The sequence below is a fragment of the Emys orbicularis genome, chromosome 6, assembly GCF_028017835.1.
Source record: "Emys orbicularis isolate rEmyOrb1 chromosome 6, rEmyOrb1.hap1, whole genome shotgun sequence".
NCBI lineage: Eukaryota > Metazoa > Chordata > Testudines > Emydidae > Emys > Emys orbicularis.
This window is the reverse complement of record NC_088688.1, coordinates 61804751-61828702: the sequence shown is the minus strand read 5'-3', so window position 1 is coordinate 61828702 and position 23952 is coordinate 61804751. Positions and strand designations below refer to the sequence as shown.

Here is a 23952-nt window from a genome sequence, read left to right as displayed (position 1 = left end):
AGCACCGGAAAATAAATTGAATTAATAAGTTTCCTCCAAATTAGATACATTTGTAGTTACAAACTGGTTTGGAAGACTTTGATGCACTTAATTTCAGGAAGTCAAAACTCTAATTTTTAAGTAGCAGCAAGAATTACTTTAAAGAAATTATTATTTAAAGTCTTATTTATTTATCAAGTACTGTACTTGATTCCATTTAAAAAGAAAAAAGTGCTTTTGCCCACCAGAACAGCCTGCTACATTCATGCTGTTGGATGCCACAGTGGCCTCTGGTGGGCGAAAGGCAGAACTGCAGCACTTCTTGGACAGAATATATTTTCAGGGGGCAGAACAAAATTCTGTGGGACATATGAATTCTGCACATGTGCAGTGGCTCAGAATTCCCCCAGCAGTAAATGTTCACAGAAATATAGACAGAATTTGGCATTAGATTCCCTAACGATTTTGCTGTTTTTTTTTTTCCTCTGAAACTTTAATTTTCCTAATTTAACCAAAAACCCCAAACCCAGATCTCTTGTTGGTTTCCCTTTCCTCCCATGTACCTCCCCGCCCACCGCCCCCCGTACACATACACATTTAGAATGTACTGGGGGAAAGTCTGCAGAGGTTTCAGATTGTGCCCAGAACAGGAAGAAATATGGAGATTTAAAAATAAATCCATCTTAAATTACTTATTTTGATATTACTGTGAACTATGTGATAGTGAAATCTCATTGGTTGTGAAATCCATTGTAGGTAACAGAATATATAGGGATAGAAAATGAACTTGTGATGGAGTTGTGTGCCTCAATTGAGTTTGCATCTAAAAAGGCTAACAGTAATGCCAGATTTCAGAGTAGCAGCCGTGTTAGTCTGTATCCACAAAAAGAACAGGAGTATTTGTGGCACCTTAGAGACTAACAAATTTATTTGTTAGTCTCTAAGGTGCCACAAGTACTCCTGTTCTTTTTAGTAATGCCACAGTTATGATCTTAACCACATTATAGACAAATGGGGGATGATGAAGCTTAATTATTCAGGACCGTGAACTTTTGTATTTATGGAACTGCAGAAGGAATAAGATTAGCCAGACAGAATGGAATTGGCAAAAACTTAAAATGTGGGATTTGTTTAGTTCTTGAAACAGCATCCCCCAGTTATCTGCTGCTGTTTGTCTGGGCCACCAGACCAGATCTGATTCCATTCTGTTCTCCTTGTTACATCTCCAGTTTTCTCCAGACCCAGGATAGTGGAACTATAAACAAGGTGATAGTACATGTACATAATTTCAGATCTGGAATCTGAACTTTGCCATTTCAGTCATCATACAGTAGTATCCCAGTCTCTGGTCTTTATAATGAAAATTCTGCTATCATGTATCTTTTTGCCTTATGCTATTTGACATTTTTATCAATGATCTGGGATAAAACATAAAATCATCACTGATGAAGTTTTCAGATGACACAAAGATTGCGGGAGTGATAAATAAAAATAATGGAAAGAAAAGGTCACTGATACAGAGTGATCTGGATCACTTGGTAAATTAGGTCGAAGCAAACAATATGTGCTTCAATATGGCTAAATACCAAGTCATTCATATATATATATATATATATATATATTATACTGTATATATATATATATATACTGTAACTCTAACACTCTCTCTCTCTCTCTCTAGATATATATAGCTATAGAGTTAGTTACAGGATGGGGGTCTTCTGGGAAACAATAAATCTGAAAAGGGCTCGGGGATCATAGTGAATAATCAGCTGAACATGAGCTCTGGGTGCAATACTGTGGCCAAAAGGGCTAATTTAATCCTGGGAATATTGAGTAGAAGTAGGGAGACTATATTACCTCTATATTTGGGAATGGTGCGCTCACTGCTGGAATACTGTATCCAGTTCTGTTGTTAACAATTCGAGAATAGGGGTGTCAATTAATCGCAGTTAACTCACGTGATTAACTCAAAAAAAAATGGCGATTTAAAAGATTAATCGCGATTAATTGCACTGTTAAACAATAATACCAATTGAAATTTATTAAATATTTTTGGATGTTTTTCTACATTTTCAAATATATTGATTTATATTACAACACAGAATACAAAGTGTACAGTGCTCACTTTATAATATTTTTATTACAAATATTTGCACTGTAAAAATGATCAACAAAAGAAATAGTATTTTTCAATTCATCTCATGCAAGTACTGTAGTGCAATCTCTTTATCATGAAAGTGCAATTTATGTAACAAAAAAAATACATTTATAACTGCACTCAAAAACAAAACAATGTAAAACTTTAGAGCCTAGAAGTCCAATCAGTCCTACTTCTTGTTCAGCCAACCACTAAGAGAAACAAGTTTGTTTACGTTCGCATGGCACTGTTGTAGCTGGCGTCGCAAGATATTTACGTGCCTGATGCGCTAAAGATTCATACGCCTCTTCATGCTTCGGCCATCATTCCAGAGGACATGCTTCCATGCTGATGACGCTTGTTTTAAAAAAAAGTGTTAATTAAATTTGTGAGTGAACTCCTTGGGGGAGAATTGTACATCTCCTGCTCTGTTTTACACGCATTCTGCCATATATTTCATGTTCTAGTAGTCTCTGATGATGACCCAACACATGTTGTCCGTTTTAAGAACACTTTCACTGCAGATCTGACAAAATGTAAAGAAGATACCAATGTGAATTTTCTAAAGATAGCTACAGGACTCGACACCAGGTTTAAGAATCTGAAGTGCCTTCCAAAATCTGAGAGGGGCGAGATGTGGAGCATGCTTTCAGAAGCCTTAAAGGAGCAACACTCTGATGCAGAAACTGCAGAACCCAAACCACCAAAAAATAAAATCAACCTTCTGCTGGTGGCATCTGACTTAAATGATGAAAATGAACATGTGTTGGTCTGCACTGCTTTGGATCGTTATCGAGCAGAACCCATCATCAGCATGGACACGTGTCCTCTGGAATGGTGGTTAAGCATAAAGGGACATATGAATCTTTAGCACATCTGGCATGTAAATAACTTGCGACACAGCTACAACAGTGCCATGCAAACAACTGTTCTCACTTTCAGGTGACACTGTAAACAAGAAGCAGGAGCATTATTTTCTGCAAATGTAAACAAACTTGTTTGAGCGATTGGCTGAACAAGAAGTAAGACTGATTGGACTTATAGGCTCTAAAGTTGTACGTTGTTTTATTTTTGAATGCAGGTTCTTTCATACATAATTCTACATTGCAAGTTCAACTTTCATGATAAAGAGATTGCACTACAGTACGTGTATTAGGTGAATTGAAAAATACTATTTCTTTTTTACAGTGCAAATATTTGTTGTTCAAAATAAATATAAAGTGTGCACTGTACACTTTGTATTCTGTGTTGTAATTGCAACTAATATAGTTGAAAATGTATTTAAATAAATAGTATTCTATTCAAGAAAAAAGTTGAGTAATTGGAGGAGGGTTCAGAGAACAGCCATAAGAACAATTAAAGGATTGGAAAGTATATCTTATAGTGATAAGCTAAATATATTGAGCTCTTTGAGTCTAACAAAGAGACGGTTAAGGGGTGACTTGATTAGTCTATTAGTATCTAGGTAGGGAACAAATATTTGATTGTGGGGTCTTCAGTCTAGCAGAGAAAGGTACAACATGATCCAATGGCTGGAAGTTGAAGCTAGACAAATTCAGACTGGAAATAATGCACAAATTTTTAATGATGAGAATAATTATCCATTGCAATAATTCACCAAGGGTTTTGGTGGATTCTCCCTCACTGGAAATTTTAAAATCAAGAATGTATGTTTTCAGAAAGAGATGCCCTAGTTCAAACAGGAATTAATTCAGGGAAGTCCTATAGCCTGTGTTTATACAGGCGGTCAAACTAGATGATCACAATGGTCCCTTGTGGCCTTATGATCTATAAATCTTTTTACTCAATTACTTGATATGTCAAAATATTTGTCTAGTTTATGGGACACATTAATCTTTTTGTTATAAGTTGTATTGTGGTGCTGCCCAAAATGTGCTAGGTGCTGTACATCAATAGGAATACATATGCTCTGCCACTAAGCGTTTACAATTTAATAATATATACCATTTAATAATATATGAGAACTTGCTTGTTTGCCTTGGTATCCAGTAGCACTAACCTTCCAACACATTGTCTCTTTCCAGGCTTTGCATGATCGAAAATTTCCTGTTCCAAAACCATTTGACTACAATAGACATGCAGTAGTTATGGAACTTATTAGTGGTTACCCTCTGTAAGTATTAATTGAAACACGAACTCCCATTTAAGACTAAATTGAATACAGTAACTATGATTTTGGAAGTCTTAATTGAGGTACTTGCTCAGAGGCACTCTGATTCAGTAGTGTAGGTAAAAATGATAGCTGAATATTTATGCATAAGACAATGACTGTGCTTTTTTAGTCAGATAGGAGCTAACAGTGGCCCACCATTCTCCATGGAGTCAATTGATACTCTGTAGCCCAGCCTGACTATAGTAACAGAGCATCCTTTGAATCCAAGTTAGTTGGGAGGGGAATTCCAGTTATGCTCCCCTCCTTTCTTCCTTCCCCATACAAAGAAATGTACTGTTCCTTTATCCAGTAAAAAGGAATTAAAGCAGATTGGTAACATGTTTTAAAATCTCAGACGGTGGTCGAACAGTGTTGGCAAGTATCACAAGTAATGCCACTACCCATATGAAGAGATTCAGAAGTACAAAATTTTATACAAAGCAAGAAGTATTTCTCATCATCCAGCTTTTTTAATGATTGCAGCTTTAAGTATTTTAGTAAGTCCTACTGAAACTGCGTGTCAATTTGATATTGGACACTATAGAATGGCTAACAACCATGAAGTCGCTTTAGGGTCATTTCTTCTTGTTTTAGCAGTTACACCTGATGAGATTTTTATGCAGTTCACCAAAGACTGCAACAGGGCAGCTTACTCTCTGTGACAACTGCACTCTCTGAAAAGTGTTGTTCATGTTACTGTATGGTCTTTCCTTGGCTTCAGTTCATGCTCCCTTGTTCTTGTAATTGACTCTTAAGTTACTACTCACCACTTTCAAATTCAGAAAGAAATCTTTTCTTTTTTACATACATATTTTTGTGTTACAGCAATCGTGCTGGAGGTAGGTAATCTTCAGTCAGGAGAGGTCATGCTGTGTTTAATTGTTAAGTCATTTTGCATTATCTGACCAAATGATTTTTAAAACATTAAAATATTTTTAAAGTTTACATTTGAAAAGCTGATTTGATTCATTTGCACGACCTTTATACGTATCCTAGTATCTAAAATAAATCAACTGCAGTTTTAGAACAAACCAGGTCACATTCTAACACAGGGGTAGGCAACCTATGGCACGCGTGCCGAAGGCGGCATGCGAGCTGATTTTCAGTGACACTCACACTAACCGGGTCCTGGCCACCAGTCTGGGGGGCTCTGCATTTTAATTTAATTTTTAAATGAAGCTTCTTAAGGTTTTTATAATGTTTATTTACTTTACATACAACAATAGTTTAGTTATATATTATAGACTTATAGAAAGCGACCTTCTAAAAACATTAAAATGTATTATTGGCATGCAAAACCTTAAATTAGAGTGAATAAATGAAGACTCGGCACATCACTTCTGAAAGGTTGCCAACCCCTGTTCTAACATAAGGTAGGCATCTGAAGTGAGCTGTTTAATCAAAAAGGAATCAAAATCAAAATTTAAATTAATTGAACACTAATGAAAAGAAAATTCCTTTCAAATTTTCAGCACTCCCCTCTCTCCCCATTTATGAAGTGAATTTAGTGCAGTGAAAGGTGCTACAGATGGAAGTTTTATCTTTAATTCCACAACAGGTAATGCATGACGTCAACACTACAAGCTTCACCACTCTTCTCCATCATTATTTTACAGTTCTGCTATGGAGAAAATACTATAAGGGATGAAAAAAAAATAGCTTATTTTCCATACTCCGTTATTCTTAGATCTCATAAGAAGTCAGCCAAACAAGAGTGCCAAATGTGAAGACGGGTGGGGTTTATTTTGCAATGGAGTTGTGTTTTTTGCTTTAACTTTTCATTTTCTTATACCCTTAATAGTTTAGAATTTTTTCTTAATGTTTTTAGGTGCCAAGTGCATCAAATAGAAGATCCTGCATCTGTGTATAGTGAGTTAATGGAACTAATTGTAAAACTTGCCAACCATGGTTTGATTCATGGAGATTTCAATGAATTCAATCTCTTATTGGACAGCGAGGACCAGGTTACCATGATTGATTTCCCACAGATGGTGTCAACATCTCATCCAAATGCTGAATGGTATATATTCAGTCTTACAGCATTTTCAAAATCAGTTTGGCCATTTGAAATTATTGTAATTTATTAGCACTGATTATTCATTCTTCTGTATCCGCTCTTAACTGTCTTCTAGCAATGTCATCTTGTACAACTAAAAGTGCCACAAAAATATACTCCGTTTTATTTATCCACAGACATAAATGTCAAAATTTAGAATGGACACATGATTGGTTCTTGCAGACGTTCTCAGGAAGCCAGGTCAAACTTCAATTGATACTGTGTGGTTCATTTTTGTGTCTTTGAGTTTTCTGTTTTCAGCTATGTGGTAGCTTAATCACTGTTTAGGAAAGTGGAAAAAAAAGACAACAGGGATTTCCTTTCCAGAACAAATCTGGCTAATAGAAAATGAAGTTTGACAAAGCTGGAAGAATACCTCATTTTCTAAAATTCAGAAAAAATATAAGATGTGCTTATGTGGAAGGATTAATACACTGAAGCTATGGTGTGACAGATATGAAGTAGAACTTGAGATGTTTAGAAGCGTACCAAAATGCTTGTAGCTCTCTTAACTTTAATTCTGTGCAAAACAATTCTTTATTTTTCCAGGTATTTTGACAGAGATGTTAAATGCATTAGAGACTTTTTTAAGAAGCGTTTCAGCTATGAAAGTGAACTTTTCCCAACCTTCCAGGATATCAGGTGAGAAATGTAACTTGATTAGGGGTCTTATATTGATCAATAAAGATGACAGAGTGCTCTCTGTACAAGTTTTATATTATGAGAACACTGGCCAAAATGTTCACAACTGGTTTTCAGTTGTATGCTGTTTAATTAATGACCTCCATGAAGTCTTTTGCTGGAGAACTGGGGGGACAGCCTTGCATCTCTTTTCTTTTTCCTTTTCATTTTAATATAGGATTTTCTTTATTCTTAATATCAGAAATGTCGATGCTCAGTCTTACCAAAATCATTATAGGTGACATCCTGAAACTTCACCCCCATTTTACATTTTACTACCATCAGGAAACCGTAATGCCTGTGTTCTTGTAGTTGGAAGAGGACTCTTCCAAGACCTGATCCAAATGGTGCTCTAGGACACATCACTAAGGCCAGGTCTACACTACCGCGGTAGTTCGACGGCTGGCAATCGAAGTTCCGGGTTCGATTTATCGCGTCTGGTCTGGACGCGATAAATCGATCCCGGAAGCGCTCGCCGTCGACTGCGGTACTCCAGCTCGGCGAGAGGAGTACCGCGGAGTCGACGGGGAGCCTGCCTGCCGCGTGTGGACCGCGTCTGAACCGCGGTAAGTTCGAACTAAGGAATGTCGACTTCAGCTATGTTATTCACGTAGCTGAAGTTGCGTACCTTAGTTCGAATTTGGGGGTTAGTGTAGACCAGGCCTAAGAGATGCCACAATAATACAGAACAGTATTTTTCTCACCCCTCAACCCAATTATTGCACTTGTGGGGCATTCCTTTATGTGAATTCATTTGGAGTGGAGGTTTTTCAAGAAAGTTAGTAAATCTAGAAAGAACAAATTTTTCAGGCCTCAGATAATGAAAATCACTGAAATATAGTTCTATTTTGAAAAACAACTGTATAAAAATGACACCTGTTATTCAACAGATCAGCTCATTGCTTATACTCTGTCATATCTGTTTACTTCAAAGTACATTTTTATTCCAGTTAGAACAACACTGCTATGAGAGAGTGAGCTGTTGGTCTCTGTACTGCTGATGATGGGCAAGGCAGAGTTGTTTTCTAAGTTCCAAAGTTTTCAGATGGAAATTTGCTTTTTCAAATTTCATGTCCTTTTTTGAAAGACAAAACAAAACCCTTGTGAGTACATTTGATCTAGGCGATATTGAAATAATAAACCCTACCAGGTTCTTTTCAGTCCCTTTTCAGAAGGGAACCACGTTTTAACCAAAACATGCAAAATATATAACTTTTGATAATCTAGAAGCACTAATTCTGCACTTATGTAATGTAGTGTAATACACTTAAGTCAATGTTAAATTATAATTACACTTCAGCAGAAGTGTACGGACATTGTTCAGTCATATAGCTGTAAATGATGAAATTGTCATCTGAGCATGAGGTAACTTCTTATACAAATGACATTGTACTTTTATCGGCCATATTCTGTCACTTGTTATCATATTAAGTTCAATGAGACTGTCTTATGTAAGGTTCTACTCAGCATGTGTAAGGGTAGCAGAATTATATACCTTTGATAGTCCTTTAACACTGGCAGTTTAATGATAGTGCACTTTGGTAGTCATTGCTTTTTTTTAAAAAAAAAAAATTACTAAATTGATTTAATATGTTGAGGGGAAACTATTTATGCTTTAATCTTCTTATCTTCTCCAGGAGAGAGTGCTCTCTTGACGTAGAGATTGCAGCCAGTGGCTACACAAAAGAAATGCAGGAGGATGATGAACTGCTTTACCCAGCTGGTCCTGATGAGGAGGATTATAAAACAGTTTTTACACCACTTGTAGACGATGTTGATGGGAAAGTAAATTTGTATACCACAGAAGAAAACAAAATAAATTTCACAGATGAATTGGAAGATGACACTGAAATCAAATCCTCTAAAGTTTTGGTGAATAGCAGTAAAGAAGTTGATATAGCTGACAGTAGTAAAAAGGCAGAAAGTTTAGATATGACTGAGTTCAGCCATGCTCTAGAAAAAGTTGAAGGGCAAATTATTGCAGGGAAAGCCAGTAATAATGCAGAGAGTTCTGCAATTGATTTTTCTGAGGATGAAAGGAGAACTGAAAATACCACCAAAATTGAAGATCATATAGGTCAAGGAGAAGACCCTGCTGACAAAGAGTATGAAGATGAATGCCCTGATCTGGTTGACTTGTCAACATTAAACAGAGAATTCAGGCCTTTCAGGTATAGATTCATATTGACTGTTTTGGAAGGCTCCCATTTATTTTTTTCTTCTTTTCAATAAATGAACCTCTTTCAAGTAGTTCAGCATGCACTGCTGTTCAGCCACCCCTGCTTAAATTGAAAATATATTTCTAATCTTAGAGTGAACATATGCTACTTTCCTTTTGACCAGATGCTAGGTAACCTATTGATTAGTATTACGTTTATATGTTTTCTAGTGTGACAGATCAGTCGTCTTGCTCCAGAGTACAAAATGTAATAACTAGACTTGGGTGTCTGAGTTTAGTTCCACTTACCTTCTATAGCTAGTCTACACTTTTCTATTGAATAAATATTTAAACTGTTTATACCAATGAAAAAGGGTTTCGTGTTGTTAAAATACTACTCCACAATTATTTTTATGGTGCAGTTTGTAATTGAAACACTGTTTCTTGAAGTGAAATTATTCTTGTTAGCTGAGGAGCACAAACCCTCTGAGATCCAATCATAATAACTTAGCTTTTTGTTATTCTGGCTATCAGTTCCTTGCCTGTCCTGTTTAGAGATCATAATTACCTCTATTCTAGCCCCTTGATGCATGAGCTCTGTACCACCAAAAAGAGCTGGGCGGACAGGTGCGTGTAATAGAATGAGTACATCAAGCAGTAGCCCCATTTTCTCTCCACAGCCCACCCAGTCCGTTTTGTATTAAATGATTTGTTGTCTGGACAGCATGGCATAGACATCAGGAAAACCTAATATTTAACTTATGTAATGTGCATTACTAGCGGGGGAATTAGAAACATAGATATTGCATATGTCACTTTTTAAGTTAGGAAATGTTGCCATCATGGTTTGTTAGGGTTTTTCTTTGGCATGTAGGGAATGAAAGTAGTGTTGTGGTGAAAACATCCTTCTGCTACATGTCATATTGGTTTACTTTGCTGACAGACAAGTTTTTAGTACTGTTGGCATTGCTAAGCAATACAGTGATACAAGAAGCAAGCCTGCTTGGTTTTGGTTTTTATTTGGCTTGTTTATTTTTTACATGTAAACTAAGCAAATTTGAAATGGAGATCATTGACTGAGCATAAATATAAAATATCACTGTCACTTTTAGTTTTTTAGAACAACATTTCTGGCATTTAATATGTTCTTGGTCATTGTATCGTGTTACAAATCAGATCTGAAAATCTTTAGCGGTTATAAAAGACCCATCACATTGAAGTCAAGTTAATATTGCAAAATGTAAATTTTCCTTGTTATGCAAATATTAAATTGTGTTGGAAATTTTTAGACTGTATCAGTAAAACTTACTATTAGAATATGGTGGATTGTAGCCAAAGGATATTTGTCTTGTCTTTTTGCTAGATGAAATAAAAATCCATTTTATATATTGTAGAGACGAAGAAAGTATGATTCACATCAATGAACACAGAACGAGAACCTTAAGTACCACCTCCGCTGGCAGTTTGGGGAGCTGTTCAACAATTCCTCAGGTAACTAATGTATACATGCTTTCTAGTTTACCTCTGTAGATTTTTAAAATTGTAAGATGTCAATGTTTTGTTATTAAAACTGTCTTCCAACTGTAACTTGTGGGTCAGTCCAAATTAGTGTTATCGGATTCTGGTGTCTTCTGTGATTCCATGATCATGGAATTGTGTTCCAGAATCTAAGTTTTTATGTTTTTTTGTTTTTTTGTTGTTGTTTTTTTTTAAACAAACCAAATGTGGACATATTGGTGAAGATAACCTTAAAATTTTAAAATAAAGGTAAACCAAAGCAATTGTCTTCAGAAACTTCAGAAAGCCTGAAACCTTAGCTCCAAGGTGTGTGAACTGTTTCATATTTCCTTGAGTGGTGTTAACTCTGCAATTGAAAGACAATGATATAAATGTTAACACTGTTATGTATTTCACTGTTCATCACTTTAGCAGAAGCATCCAGTTAAAGGTTTATCCTATAATCCCAAATTTTCTTTGATGCTTCCCCAGATATCAAGAGCTACAGCTGTATCCTATCCCACTGCTCAAACCTCTAGCTCCCCTGACAACTTCTGCATTATGTATTGTCAGTACAAAAATCTGCAGTATGTTGAAAGCCAAAAATGTGGCACAGCCTTAAATATATTAAATTTTGTGTGTGGAAAAATATAGGGGATACTAGAATGGTTGCATTATTCATTTTCCTATTTAATTCAGTAAAATGTTCAATTTTTACAATTTAAATAAAATTGTCCAGACTTTCCTTCTGCTGCACCTTAATACTGCATAGTTTAGGGTCTTTGCCACAGAATAGAAGTCCAATTTGCGGTGGAGTACACAGGGCCCTGAGTATTTTATCCTCCTGATTGTAGAGGGAAGCAGAAAATCCAGAACAATTTTGAGACGTTGCAAAACATGGTTGATGTAACTTTAACCATATCTGCTATTTAAAGAGGAATTGTGCTCTTCAGAGGCTTTTTTTTTTTTTGCCTCTAGCAACCTTGTGATCTAAGGAGAAAGCATGATGTTCTTGTAGGCTTGTTTCTTCTATCATCATACATTTTTCAGCAGAGAGAAATTTTAGATTGTGTACGTTCACTTGTGCCAGACAACAAACTTACAGGCTTCCTTATTTGTATATGATTTCTTTTATGTTGTCTTGGCAGCATACTCCTAAATTTGCAGTCTCAGCCAGTGGAGATCAAGAGCATCAAAGATGGTGTGTTCACTCTCTGGGAAGAAGGTTGCCACTCATTCCCAGTCCCAGCAGGCTTTTCTATAGTTTATGTATGAAATGGCATTGCCTGCACCCTGTGTACTTTCTAATTCCCCTTTTAAACTTTTGAATTTGAAGTGTGACATGTACCTGGAACGAATAATGGCTCTTTCCTGGGATGTCCAGGGGAAGAAGGAGAAAACAGGGCTGGTAATACCATTTTAAGTAATCATGTTAGCCCTTCTTCCCCCACCCAAAATGGTAATGATTAGATCTGCAACACTTCCCAAAGATTTCTTTGCCACCAGGCTGTGCTCCTCTTTGGTTGCAGCTGCCAGTTAGATGTCCAACAACTTAAGTTCAACTCCAGCATATGATACTCCTGGGGGAATTCTGCGCCAAAAATTAAAAATTCTGCACACAATATTTGAAAATTCTGCACAAGTCTGCTTATTTGTTTTGTCAAAATAACACAATATAATCATGCCAGTTTCAATTATTTTGGTACTTTATTGCAAAATATCTGTCAGTGAGTATGTCTGTAACAATACAGACCAAAAAAAAAAAAAGATTGTGGGTGTGGTTTTTTTGTTTGTTTTTTGACTAATAGATTCCTTACTAGGCATATTAATGTAGAACTTTGAGTAATTCATTTAAATTACAATACAGAACTGGATTTCCTGCCCCTGTCAGAAGTAGTGCAAAGGCTTGGGGGAGTCGGAGTAACGAAGGAGCTAAGGGGGGAGGGAATGAGTGAACCTGCAGGTGGATGGGAAAGGTTTTTTTGGGGGGAAGGGCGGGGGGTTGTTGGAGAGTGGGGTCAGACAGGATCTGCATGGGAGAGACTTCCCAAAGTCTCTCCCATTCAGTCAAGCACATCTGCCCCTGTCCCCACACTCCCCATCCCCATGGGTCTCTGCAGCCCCCATCCCCAAGCTCAACGTTGTCACCCCACTAGCTCCTGAGTCCATGCCTCAGTCTGTCCCCGCCACTGGCCATTATGAACCCCGGTCTGTGGACCACCCTCCCCCGTCCCTTGCCCCCCTCCCCAACAGCCCTGTGTGCTCCACTCTGTCCAAACCTGGCTCTGCGGGCAGGGTGCTGTGATGAACTTCTACTCCTTGGGTCAATTCTGCAGCACTGGGCATAGAATTTTTTCCCCCACAGAAAATACATTCTGCCCCAGAAGTGCTGTAGTTCTGCCTTTTGCCACCCAGAGGCCATTGTGGCACCAGAACGGGCATCTGCGTTCATGCAGCTGGTGTTCTGGTGCCACAGTGGCCTCTGGCAGGCAAAAGGCAGAACTGCAGCACTTCTTGAGCAAAATGCATTTTATGCGGGAAAATACGAAATTATATGGCACAGAAGAATGCTGCATGTCTGCAGATGCGCAGAATTCCCCCAGGAATAATATGAACTCTTTTACATGTAAGCAACCACAAATGTCTATGTTGGTAGGCCACTATCTAACATACAATCAGTTTGTTCCCTTCTATTGCTTGCCAAACTTAAAAAACAAAAAATGGTTTGGAAAGTAAAGTGAGAAGTACATTTAAAATAAGTCGAGGCAATTTGACCTACCCACCTCCTCTCTTCCTAGAAATTTATTTAGCATCTTTCCCTAAAACTTTGGCATTAAACCACTTCAGTAGTGTAAATTTGACTCTCTCTGAAGAATGAGAGAATTTTTATAGCTGTATTTAATACCTCAACCCCCGCACTCAACTAAAAATAGCTATGCTGGCTCCTTCTGTCATACTTTAAATAAATGCAAGCTCATTTTAGAAAGCTCCCTGAAGGAAAGGATGGCTAATACTCTGTACAAGTTAACATATCTTCTGCTGCACCAAATGAAGAAATAATTTGGTAATTTCTGCTGAACACCTCACTAGTACGATAACCTTTCTATGGGTTAAAATCTGTTCTAGCTGTAGATGCTTTCCTTTGTAAACCAGGTGAGATGGTTTCATTTGCAAATAGGAATAGGAAACAAACTCTGCAGATTATCTCTGCACACTTTTAGTAATGTACCCTTATCCAGACCTAGCATATTTCATGAATCACCATGTCCAGATGATTGTTGCAAAGTATTTTAACAACCAATATATGACTATCATAATTATTTTGGTGGGCTTTTTCATTCTTGATAGATTGTAGTTTGTGTATGAAGGACTTCGCTTGTTTGAGGAACACTAGAATAGTGATTTTTTTTTTTTTTTTTTTGGTCCTATTAACTGATGCTTTTATTTCTATGGAATAGCCTTGCTTTATACAAGAGTGCCTTCAAGTAGTTGTATTATTTCCAGACCATTTGCCTGTTTGTTTATTTGTTTAGTATATTTTATCTATGTATATGAATGATTAATTTTGTATGTTGGCTGTATTTATTGAAGTAATTCTAGCCAAAAAGTATTTTCCAGAACTTAAATGAAAATGTATTCTTAATCCTTTTATATGCATAATAGTTGCCTGGAGTAAGAATTGTCACCTTTTATTGAAATCCTATTGTCAGTGCTAGAAGGAACTTCAGGATTAGAACCAAGTGCTAACAGGCAGCTATGACTCCTGTGATAGTCCAGGAATCCCCTGGCAGAAGGGATGGACTGACAACACTACAGGCACAGTCTTTAAATTCTTAGAAATGAATGCAATCTTGCAGGTAGGATTCCAAAAAGAGGGAGGCACTATTGAATTCAGACAGAAGAAATGATTACAGACTTGAGATTGAAAAACCACTTGGTGGCAGCAGCGACCTTAATATGGTTGTGGCTTTCCAAATAAGCTATATGTCTTCATGGAAGCACATTAGCATTGTGCTTGCAAAAGCAGGAACTCTAATAAATCAACAGGCCCAGATGAGTTGTATCCATGGAATAATAAGAGTGCTCTGTGCAGGTTTTGTAGCTATGTTAAAATAGGCTATATTTATTTATATGTAATTTGTATATCGCATCAGGAATTTATATATAAACAATACAGCATATAGTATGTACACATTTTGAAGAATGTCCAGAAAAGAGATACTAAATTGATCAGCTATAGAAAATCCCAGCTATTTTAGGCTAAAACATTTAATTACTTTGACATGGCATCTTACTGCCCTCTCACAAACTTGACTAAGGATTTATTCAAAATGAGCCACCAGAGGAAAACTGGATTTTGCAAAATTTTAAAATAATAAAGATTTGATCTATTCAGTCCAATGCACTCAACCTAGTCATCCACCCTTAGCATGATTATGATGAAAAAACTGAGATTTACTTGCTCAGGGCAAGTAGGCCAGTATATGCACTTCAGTCTGAGAAAAATTTTTCCCTGGTGGTAGGGTCTGTGAGGGTGGTAGGGTCCCCCATTTCCCATCTGCCTGGATCACTTAAGCATGAATTGTTAGGATCAGGTTTGCATATCCCACGTTACTAACTTCTTGCAATTGCTGCATAATAGGAATTGGTGGACCTTTTGTCATCTTTTCTGGTTTTTGTCAGAGGAGACTGTGGAAGGTTAATATTCAAAGAAGTAGCATCTCAGTAGTATTGGATATGATAGCAGAAATGTATCTGACCAGGTATTTCCATTTACAAACTGCAGCTTCAGTTCTGTTTCATTATGCTTAGTTCAAGAACCAATTCTATAAGAAGCTGGTATTGAGAAGAGGCAGGAGAAGTAGATGTGATGTTACAATTCACTTGTTGGATGTTGGTACTTATAAACCAACAGGAAAAAAAGTTTCCATGGACCTGGGTAGCTCACATCAGTCGTAATTACTCATTTCAACATTGACCTGCAAGAGGAGACTCTCTATTCAGTGGAAAATGTTTGTGATGTCTCTGCATGACAGTAAATAGTTTTCATGTGTAATCCACTTTTTAAAATTTGATGTGCTTTTGCTTCCTTTTTTGTGTTAATGTTGCAAAAGTTCTCCAGTTGTTGTGTGTACATGTTGCCAGAAAAACTCTGTACTATTTTGAACCACAAGGGGGAGAAGTTTACTTTCAAATTTCTCCAAGCTACAAAATGATAAATGGAATTGTTTGCAAAAACAAAATCAAGTGTGAGGAGAAACAATAACTAAAAACAATTTTGTCTCTATTTTTATTTAGAATTTTTTGAAAGTGAACTGCAGTTTTTTCCCCAATATCTTGAAGCTTGATGTGGAATGCCCTAAATAGCCAGGGAAATAAGGGGCACTTAGCATGTAAGGGCTGGGGTGAGAAGGGGGTGTCTTCTGAAGTTCATTTCCTGCACACAAGCTACCCTGGCAAATCACTCTTGTGCTGACTATGAAGAGTTACAAAGGGATCGCACAAAACTGGGTGATGGGCAACAAAATGGCAGATGAAATTCTGTGGTGATGGATGCAAAGTAATGCACATTGGAAAACATAATCCCGACGATACAAAATGATAGCATCTAAATTAGCTGTTACCACTCAAAAAAAAATCTTGGCATCATTGTGGATAGTTTTCTGAAAACACCCACTCAATGTGCATCAGCAATCAAAAAAGCGAACAATGTTAGGAACTATTCAGAATGGATAGTTTCCTGTCTTATTATCTATCATAATGCCATTATATAAATCGATGGTATGCCCATACCTTGAGTCCTGCTTGCAGTTCTGGTCGCCTCATCTAAAAAAAAGTGTATTAAAATTGGAAAAAGTACAGAGACTGTCAACAAAAATGATTGGGGTATGGAACAGCTTCCATATGAAGAGAAATTAAAAAGACTTGCTGTTCAGTGTAGAAAAAAGACTAAGGGGATATGATAGAGGTCTGTAAAATCATGAATGGTGTGGAGAAAGTGAATAAAGAAATGTTATTTACCCCTTTAAATAACACAAGAACCAGAGGTTACCCATTGAAATTAATAGCAGGTTTAAAACAAATAAAAGGAAGTACTTCTTCACACAACACACAGTCAACCTGTGGGACTTGTTTCCATGGAACATTGTGAAGGCCAAAAGTATAACTGTGGTAAAAAAATTAGATGAGTTCATGGAGGATAGGTCCATCAATGGCTATTTAGATGGTATGGGATGCAACCCTGGGTGTCCCTTAACCTCTGACTGCCAGAAGGTGGGACTACATGACAGGGGATGGATCCACTCAATAAATTACCCTTGTCTGTTCATTCCCTCTGAAGTATCTGGCACCAGCCGCTGTCAAGACAGGATGCTGGGCTAGGTGGACCAACTAATTTTGCGTTTCAGTGCTGAGGGTAGAAAGTATGAGAGGATTTTTTTTATTTTTCATGCTTTGTTCCCCCCCCCCCCCCCCCATCATGTGTGTTGAGCTTCTTTGTAGAAGAGCCTTTGCATTCTTTTATATAATGCTGAGGTTGAAAAAAAGTTAGCCTTCAACTGAGGGCTGTTTTCGGTTTATAAAATAATTGGTTAAATGAAATGAAAATGCAATTTTTGGATTGAACTGGAGGCTGTAGAGGCTGTTTTTTCTCTCTCTCTCAACCCACAATGCGGTCTCACTCTTGAACCTTAATTGCTCTCTTATAGTGTCATAAAGGCCCTAAATTAAGAAATGCAAAAACTAAAGTTACAGTAACAACACTAACTCAGCTACATTTTACACTCTGCATTTTATGGAGTATATTTTACAATAAAAATAGTAATTTATTTAGTTACACATTTAACAGGAACAGAACATACCACATATGCAACGCAATCAGGTTGATGGTGTTTTTGGGACCTCAACTTCTGTACTTCTTGAGTTGCTGTGGGGGTTTTGTTTTGAGGTTAGTCTACACGAGAAGCGCTACATTGGCACAGCTGCGGCACATCTGGTGAAGAGGCTGTGTGTTGGCGGGAGAGTATCTCCCACTGACATAGCACTAGTGTGGACAGCGCTTAGGTCACTGTAACTTGTGTCACTCCCGGGTGGCTTTTTCACCCCAGTGAGTGACGTAAGTTATATCAACATAAGGGGTAGTATAGACCTGCCCTTTGTTTTTTGTTTTCAACTGGTCAGTCTTTTAGCCCTAAGCCTAGGTACATGGTTTATCCTTAGTTCATGCCTGCCTTTCACTGAAGTTTAGGCTAATTTGGGAGGTGGTTTTGGTTTTATGAAAGATTTTGTTGTTTTGTTTCGATGAGATGTATGAAGCTTGCCTCCTGCAAGTTATCCCAACAGAAGCAGCCAATTTGTTTTTTGTCAAATTGGGTAAGGAGAAAGATGCATTTTGATGTGTCAAAGGAGAAGAGGCTGCAATAGACTGCTAAAATCTCTGTTGATTACTTGCTCAGGCATGATTTTTCAAATATTGCAACTTCTTTAACATCAATTAACTGTATTGGTCCCCTCAATGAGATTTAGGTCCCTTTCTAGTTAGTTCATTCTGAGGAATTAAGTGAAATGAGTTAGTTGAATTGTGCATTTTCTCTACTACAGAGCAATCGGCAGCCAAAATCTACTAAGCTGTGGTTTGATTTTTGTGATGTGTAGCTTTTGCCATCATGATGGCAAGTAGGACCTAGCATGAATAAATAATTGTGGATGGTATGTATGAAAGCACTAGAAAACTACTCCCTGTTTAGGTAAATGGCAGTTACTGTTGCTGTTCAAGTGACCATCTGTGGTTTAGGCTGTGCAAGACACAAAAGAAGACATAGTCCCTGCCCTGTGGATCTTTGTAAGAGCGTATACCCTAAACTATCAGGGTTGGAAGGGACCTCAGGAGGTCATCTAGTCCACCCCCCTGCTCAACGCATGACCAATCCTCAACTATATCCCAAATGACCCCCTCAAGGATTGAACTCACAACCCTGGGTTTAGCAGGCCATTGCTCAAACCACTGAGCTATCCCTCCCCCCCATACTATGTTAGGTATCTTGCCTCTTTGCAGAGGAACAACTAAAGGAAGAATTTTAAATCACTTCTGCAAACAGTACTTTTTCAAAAAAAAAATAAGGGTGCCAGAAAATATAGCCACAAGCCAAATAACAAGTACCAAGGACTTACAATATCCACAAGGTAACTTTTTTCATTTAAAAAGGCACAAAGTCTCCAGGCACCAAACTTCACCATTTTTTTTTTATATCTGTGCATAAAGCACTTTCGGATGGGAAAGCACTGTGTAAATATAAACTAGTATGTCCTAAAATGTTATATGTCATACAAACAATACTGATGCATGTGGTTTAATTATTTTTAGGAACTGGTGAAACAGAAGATAAAACGTCAACTGACTAAACAGCAGAAAGCTGCTCTGAGACGACGGTTACAGAAAGGAGAGGCAAATGTTTATACCAAACAGCGTCGAGAAAATATGTTCAATATTAAGTCAAGTTTGGATGCTGCTAGTTTCTGGGGCTAATGCATTATAACTTCCAACGGAGTATCAGTATTTTTATCCATGATGCATAGATTACATACTTGCTTTTTTTGGAAATTGGAATGTTTATATCTATAGTCAATAAATTTCATTCTTGCTATTGTAACCTTGTCTTTTTGTTTTGTAGTTTGAAACTGTAAAACCTATGATTGTACCTAATTTTTAAATTAGGGACTCAGTTAAGATAATTAAACTGGAATAATGACCTACAGTATCTCTTGTAGGCATTTTAGTGTGGATGTTTAGTCTGAAAATTGTCCATGAAGTATTTCTTCTTAAAACATGTTTGCAATGACAAGAAATTGACAACCAAAATTATTCAACACGTCCCCAATATGCTACCCATCTGATTTATAAGCAGAGGTCTTTGAAGAATCTGTTTTCAGGTGCACATGATACAGTCAGAAACAAAGTAGTTTACACCCTTAACAAGAATTTGGGTTTTGTACCTGTACAAAGATTAATAAGCCATAAATTAATAAGAGAGCTTTGCATCTAGCAACTCCCATTTATTTTACTCTCACTCCAAGGCGTCTTATATAAATCTTGCCCGGAAAGACAAGTAATAAAAATGATGTTGCATAGGTCTGGCAGGCACTCAGACTCTGAATTTGCCTGTTCAGTTGCCAATAAATATAGCTCTTGAACATCTAGTAATTTACCAGAAAGCCGGTTGCAAATGATTCTGGAAACTATATATCAAAGAACATTACCATAACTTTCAGCACCTAATGTGCTCATGCATTTTGAAAACCTTGTGCAAACATAAACATCTTCATCCTTTAAGCCAGTGGTTCTCAACCAGGGACTTGGGGGGCCCCCTGGGACTCCAAGAGCAGGCTTCAGGGACTCTGCCCACCAGGGCCAGCATTAGACTTGCTAGGGCCTAGGGCCCTGAGCCCCACCACCTGGGGCTGACACTAAAGCCTGAGCAATTTAGCTTTGAGGGGCCCACTGTGGTGTGGGCCCCGCAGGCAACTGCACTGTTTGCTACCTCCTAACCCTGGCACTGGCTTTTATATGCAGAAAAACAGTTGTGGCACAGATGGGCTGTGGAGTTTTTTGGGGGGCTCAGAGAAAAAGGTTGAGAACCCCTACTTTAAGCAAGCCTAATGTCTAGGCAAATATAAAACATTAGGTGTTTTTTTTTTTTTTTATGTCTTTGATTTATTTATGGGGGAAGCCCTTAAGAGAACACTAGTTTCTGTGGGAAAATCAGAAAGGTTAGCCTGAAAATTCAAATATAAGTTTGCACTTTAAAATAAAACTAGAAAGAGTAGAAATACATTCACCCAAACAACCTTAACTCTTCTCACATTTTCCTTCAACCTTGCATCCCCACCACACCTTGTGTGTAAGATGGAGACCTTACAAAGGAGAATTTGATATGAATTTGAAATTTACAGTCTGTGCAGGGCTGGCCTTACCATGAGGCGAACTGAGGTGGCCACCTCAGGTGCCAGACTGTGCGCTACTAGGACCCAGAGTGTAGGAAATGGTGTCTGCTGCTGATGCATATGTATTCTCTCTGCTCTAGATGCACAGAGATGGTGGAGTGCTGTGCTGGAGGAAGGAGGTCACAAGAAACATAACAGGCAGGCAGGAGAAAAGGTGAGAGGGAATAACAGAAAGCAGCAGGAGCTGCAGGGAGAGGGAGGAGCCTATTATGTATCTCTCTAGCACCCCCAGGAGCCTGGACTGATTAACACCAGCTTCTCAGGGAGCTTCCTGTTTCCTGCTGCTTCCCTGAACCTACTTGAGGAGAACAGGCAGTCAACTGAAGTAGTAGGAGGCAGTTAGGCCCTTAAGACGCTGATATCTTCCCTCACTCAGGCCCTGCTACCAGCCTGCTTATTTGTCCCCTTCAATTGAGTGTTGAGAGCCACTATAGCTGGTACAGAACAGCAGTCATGAGTGAAAGAAGAAAACGCCCCTCTGGGGCAGCATTCAGAAAAAGAAAGCAAGCAAAGGAAGCTTTTTTATCTAAGCAGGAAGGAGCTCTCCTGAGATACATAGACACAAATGTTTACAGTGAGCCTTCCGGCCCCAGTGAGGATGTGAGTGCTGAGGAGATGCCTGATCTTCCAGTTAGTCAGAGGGCAGGTGACCTGGCAGCTACTGCAGCATCCATATCTCCATCTCAAATGGATGTAACCATGCACATTCCTGAAGAAAAGTGTTGATCAAAGAAGAATGTGGTGGAGGCGCAAGAAACAGCTGCTGCTGCTGAGTTTAGTTTCTTAAATCTAGATGGTCCAGGACTGTGAACCCACTTGAGCAGTACTCTGAGGGACTTCCTTGTACTGCATGGGCCACAGTAAGTGAAAAACTTCATGTTCCCCAAAGGCAATGAAAATAGAAGTTTCCATCCAACACATTACTGACGTGAAATCCCCAATGGACACAAAGTGGAGAGGCCATGGCTTATGTATTCAAAAACCCAGAATGCTGTATACTGTTTTTGTTGCAAACTCTTCCAGTCTTATGTTCCAGCCACATTGGGTTCTATAGGAACACAGGACTGGAAAAATCTGGCTAGAAATCTGGCATGCCGTGAGAAGGCAGCAAATCACCAGAGCATTCCATAGGTGGAAAGAGCTTGATATGAGATTAAGGTTAAAGGCCACCATAGATAATCAGCATCAAGAGAAGATTGCATCAGAGTCTCTTTACTGGCCAAATGTTCTGAAAAAGCTCGTTGCCATTGTGAGAATGCTTGCTACCCAAAACCTGACACTTCCGATCAGCTGTATGTGCCAAACAATGGAAACTTCCTTAAAATTGTGGAGCTGATGACTGAGTTTGATGCCGTACTCCAGGAGCATCTAAGAAGAGTCACCACCCAAGAAATGTACACACACCACTTCCTTGGAAAAACAATTCAAAATGAGATCATAGTTACTAGCAACAAAAGTCAAACAGAAGATTGTGGCAGATCTGAAGTCAGCAAGATATTACTCTGTTATTCTGGACTGCACACCTGACATCAGCCATACAGAATAAATAACTTTAATGGTGTGTTTTGTAACAACAACAGAACCTAATGAAAATGTCCCTGCAATGGTGACTGTCAGAGAGCATTTTCTAAAATGTATTAACATTGATGATACTACAGGAGCTGGTATGACAAATGTGCTTCTTAAAAAGCTGGAAGATACGGGAATTGCGATAGCTGCCATGAGAGGTCAGGGCTATGATAATGGTGCCAACATGAGAGGAAAGAACAGAGGAGTGCAGACACGGATCTGAGAGTTAAACCCTCGAGCTTTTTTTGTCCCAGGCAGTTCTCATTCATTGAACTTGGTGGTCAGTGATGCAGCATCAGCTTCTAGTGAAGCTGCTGAATTTTTTAATGTAATTCAAAGCATCTATGTATTTTTCTCTGCATCAACTCATCAATGGCAAATTTTGAAGCAACATCTGGGAACATCCTCTCTGACACTGAAACCACTGAGTGCCACATGATGGGAAAGTCGAGTGGACGCAATAAAGCCTATCAAACACCAGATTGGGAAGATAGATGATGCCATAGTTGCCATTATGGAGGATAATGCTATGACAGGAACTGTTCGTGGGAGAACAGTGGCAGAGGGAAATGGAATCACCAGAATCATACATAACTTCAAATTTCTGTGTGGCTTAGTGTTGTGGCATGACATACTGTTTGAAATAAATGTTGTAAGCAAGAGACTCCAAGGTGTGGACCTTGATATATCTGGAGCAATGGAACAACTGGACAAAACAAAGTCATACCTACAGTCTTACTGGTCAGATGAGGGATTTCAAAACGTTCTGAAGAGTGCACAGAAATTGGCAGAGGAACTTCACGCTGAAGCTATTTTCCCACCCATTCAAGAATACAAGAGTTACCGAAGAAGAAGACATTTTGATTACGAGGCATGGGATAATCCCATAAGAGACCCCAAAGAACTATTCAAAATTGAATTCTTTAACCAGGTGGTAGATTGTGCAATACAGTCAGTTGAAGAATGTTTCATGCAGCTCAAGGAACACAGCAGTATATTTGGGATGTTGTATGATATTCCAAAACTCCTCACTATACCTGAAGAAGACCTACACCAGCAATGCAGGGCACTAGAGACAGTGTTGACACATGATGACGTGCGATATTGATGTGAGTGATTTAGGTGATGAACTGAAAGCCCTTTCAAGATACATTTCAGCAGGATCAACTCCAAAGGTTGTTCTGGAATATATGTGCACAAATAAGATGACCACCCTCTTTCCAAATGCTTTTGTTGCTCTGTGCATACTTCTAACACTTCCTATAACAGTTGCCAGTGGAGAACGCAGCTGAAGTTAATAAAAACACATCTCCGCTCCACAATGACACAGGAGAGGCTGGTTGGCCTTGCAACCATCTCAATAGAGCATGAGGTGGCCCAGACTGTGGACCTTCAGCAGGAAGCAGTTCAAATCTTTGCAACCAAGAAGGCACGGAAAGCACCACTTTGATTATTCAAACAGATAAAAATGCCAGTGTTTACTATGCAGACAAGAAAAGTTACATTTGCTGTTCAGGCGTTTGAAAGTTAAGTGTTACATAAAATTTTTGAGCAAGGCATTTTAAGTAGTTAGTTCTCCTTTATTGGGGTAGGTAGCAGAGCAGAGCATGAGAGGAGTAGAACAGGAAGAAGGCAAAATTGACACCTTTCAAAGTTTTGGCCCAAGCGAGGGGGCATGTGGGCGTCATTTGAGCTCCCCG

The 23952-nt window shown here is 38.4% G+C and overlaps 1 protein-coding gene across 2 annotated transcripts in view; it reads left to right on the top strand.

Moving 5' to 3' along the window:
- Positions 1-19332, top strand: part of RIOK2 (RIO kinase 2) — a 31875-nt gene extending 12543 nt beyond the window's left edge. For both annotated transcript variants that reach the window (XM_065406267.1, XM_065406268.1), the window contains exons 5-10: positions 4165-4253; positions 6121-6312; positions 6898-6990; positions 8667-9200; positions 10582-10678; positions 19047-19332. In XM_065406267.1, coding sequence (XP_065262339.1) covers positions 4165-4253; positions 6121-6312; positions 6898-6990; positions 8667-9200; positions 10582-10678; positions 19047-19208 — 1167 coding nt within the window. In that variant the 3' untranslated portion in view covers positions 19209-19332. The remainder of the gene's footprint in view (positions 1-4164; positions 4254-6120; positions 6313-6897; positions 6991-8666; positions 9201-10581; positions 10679-19046) is intronic.
- The last annotated feature ends 4620 nt before the right edge of the window (positions 19333-23952 follow it).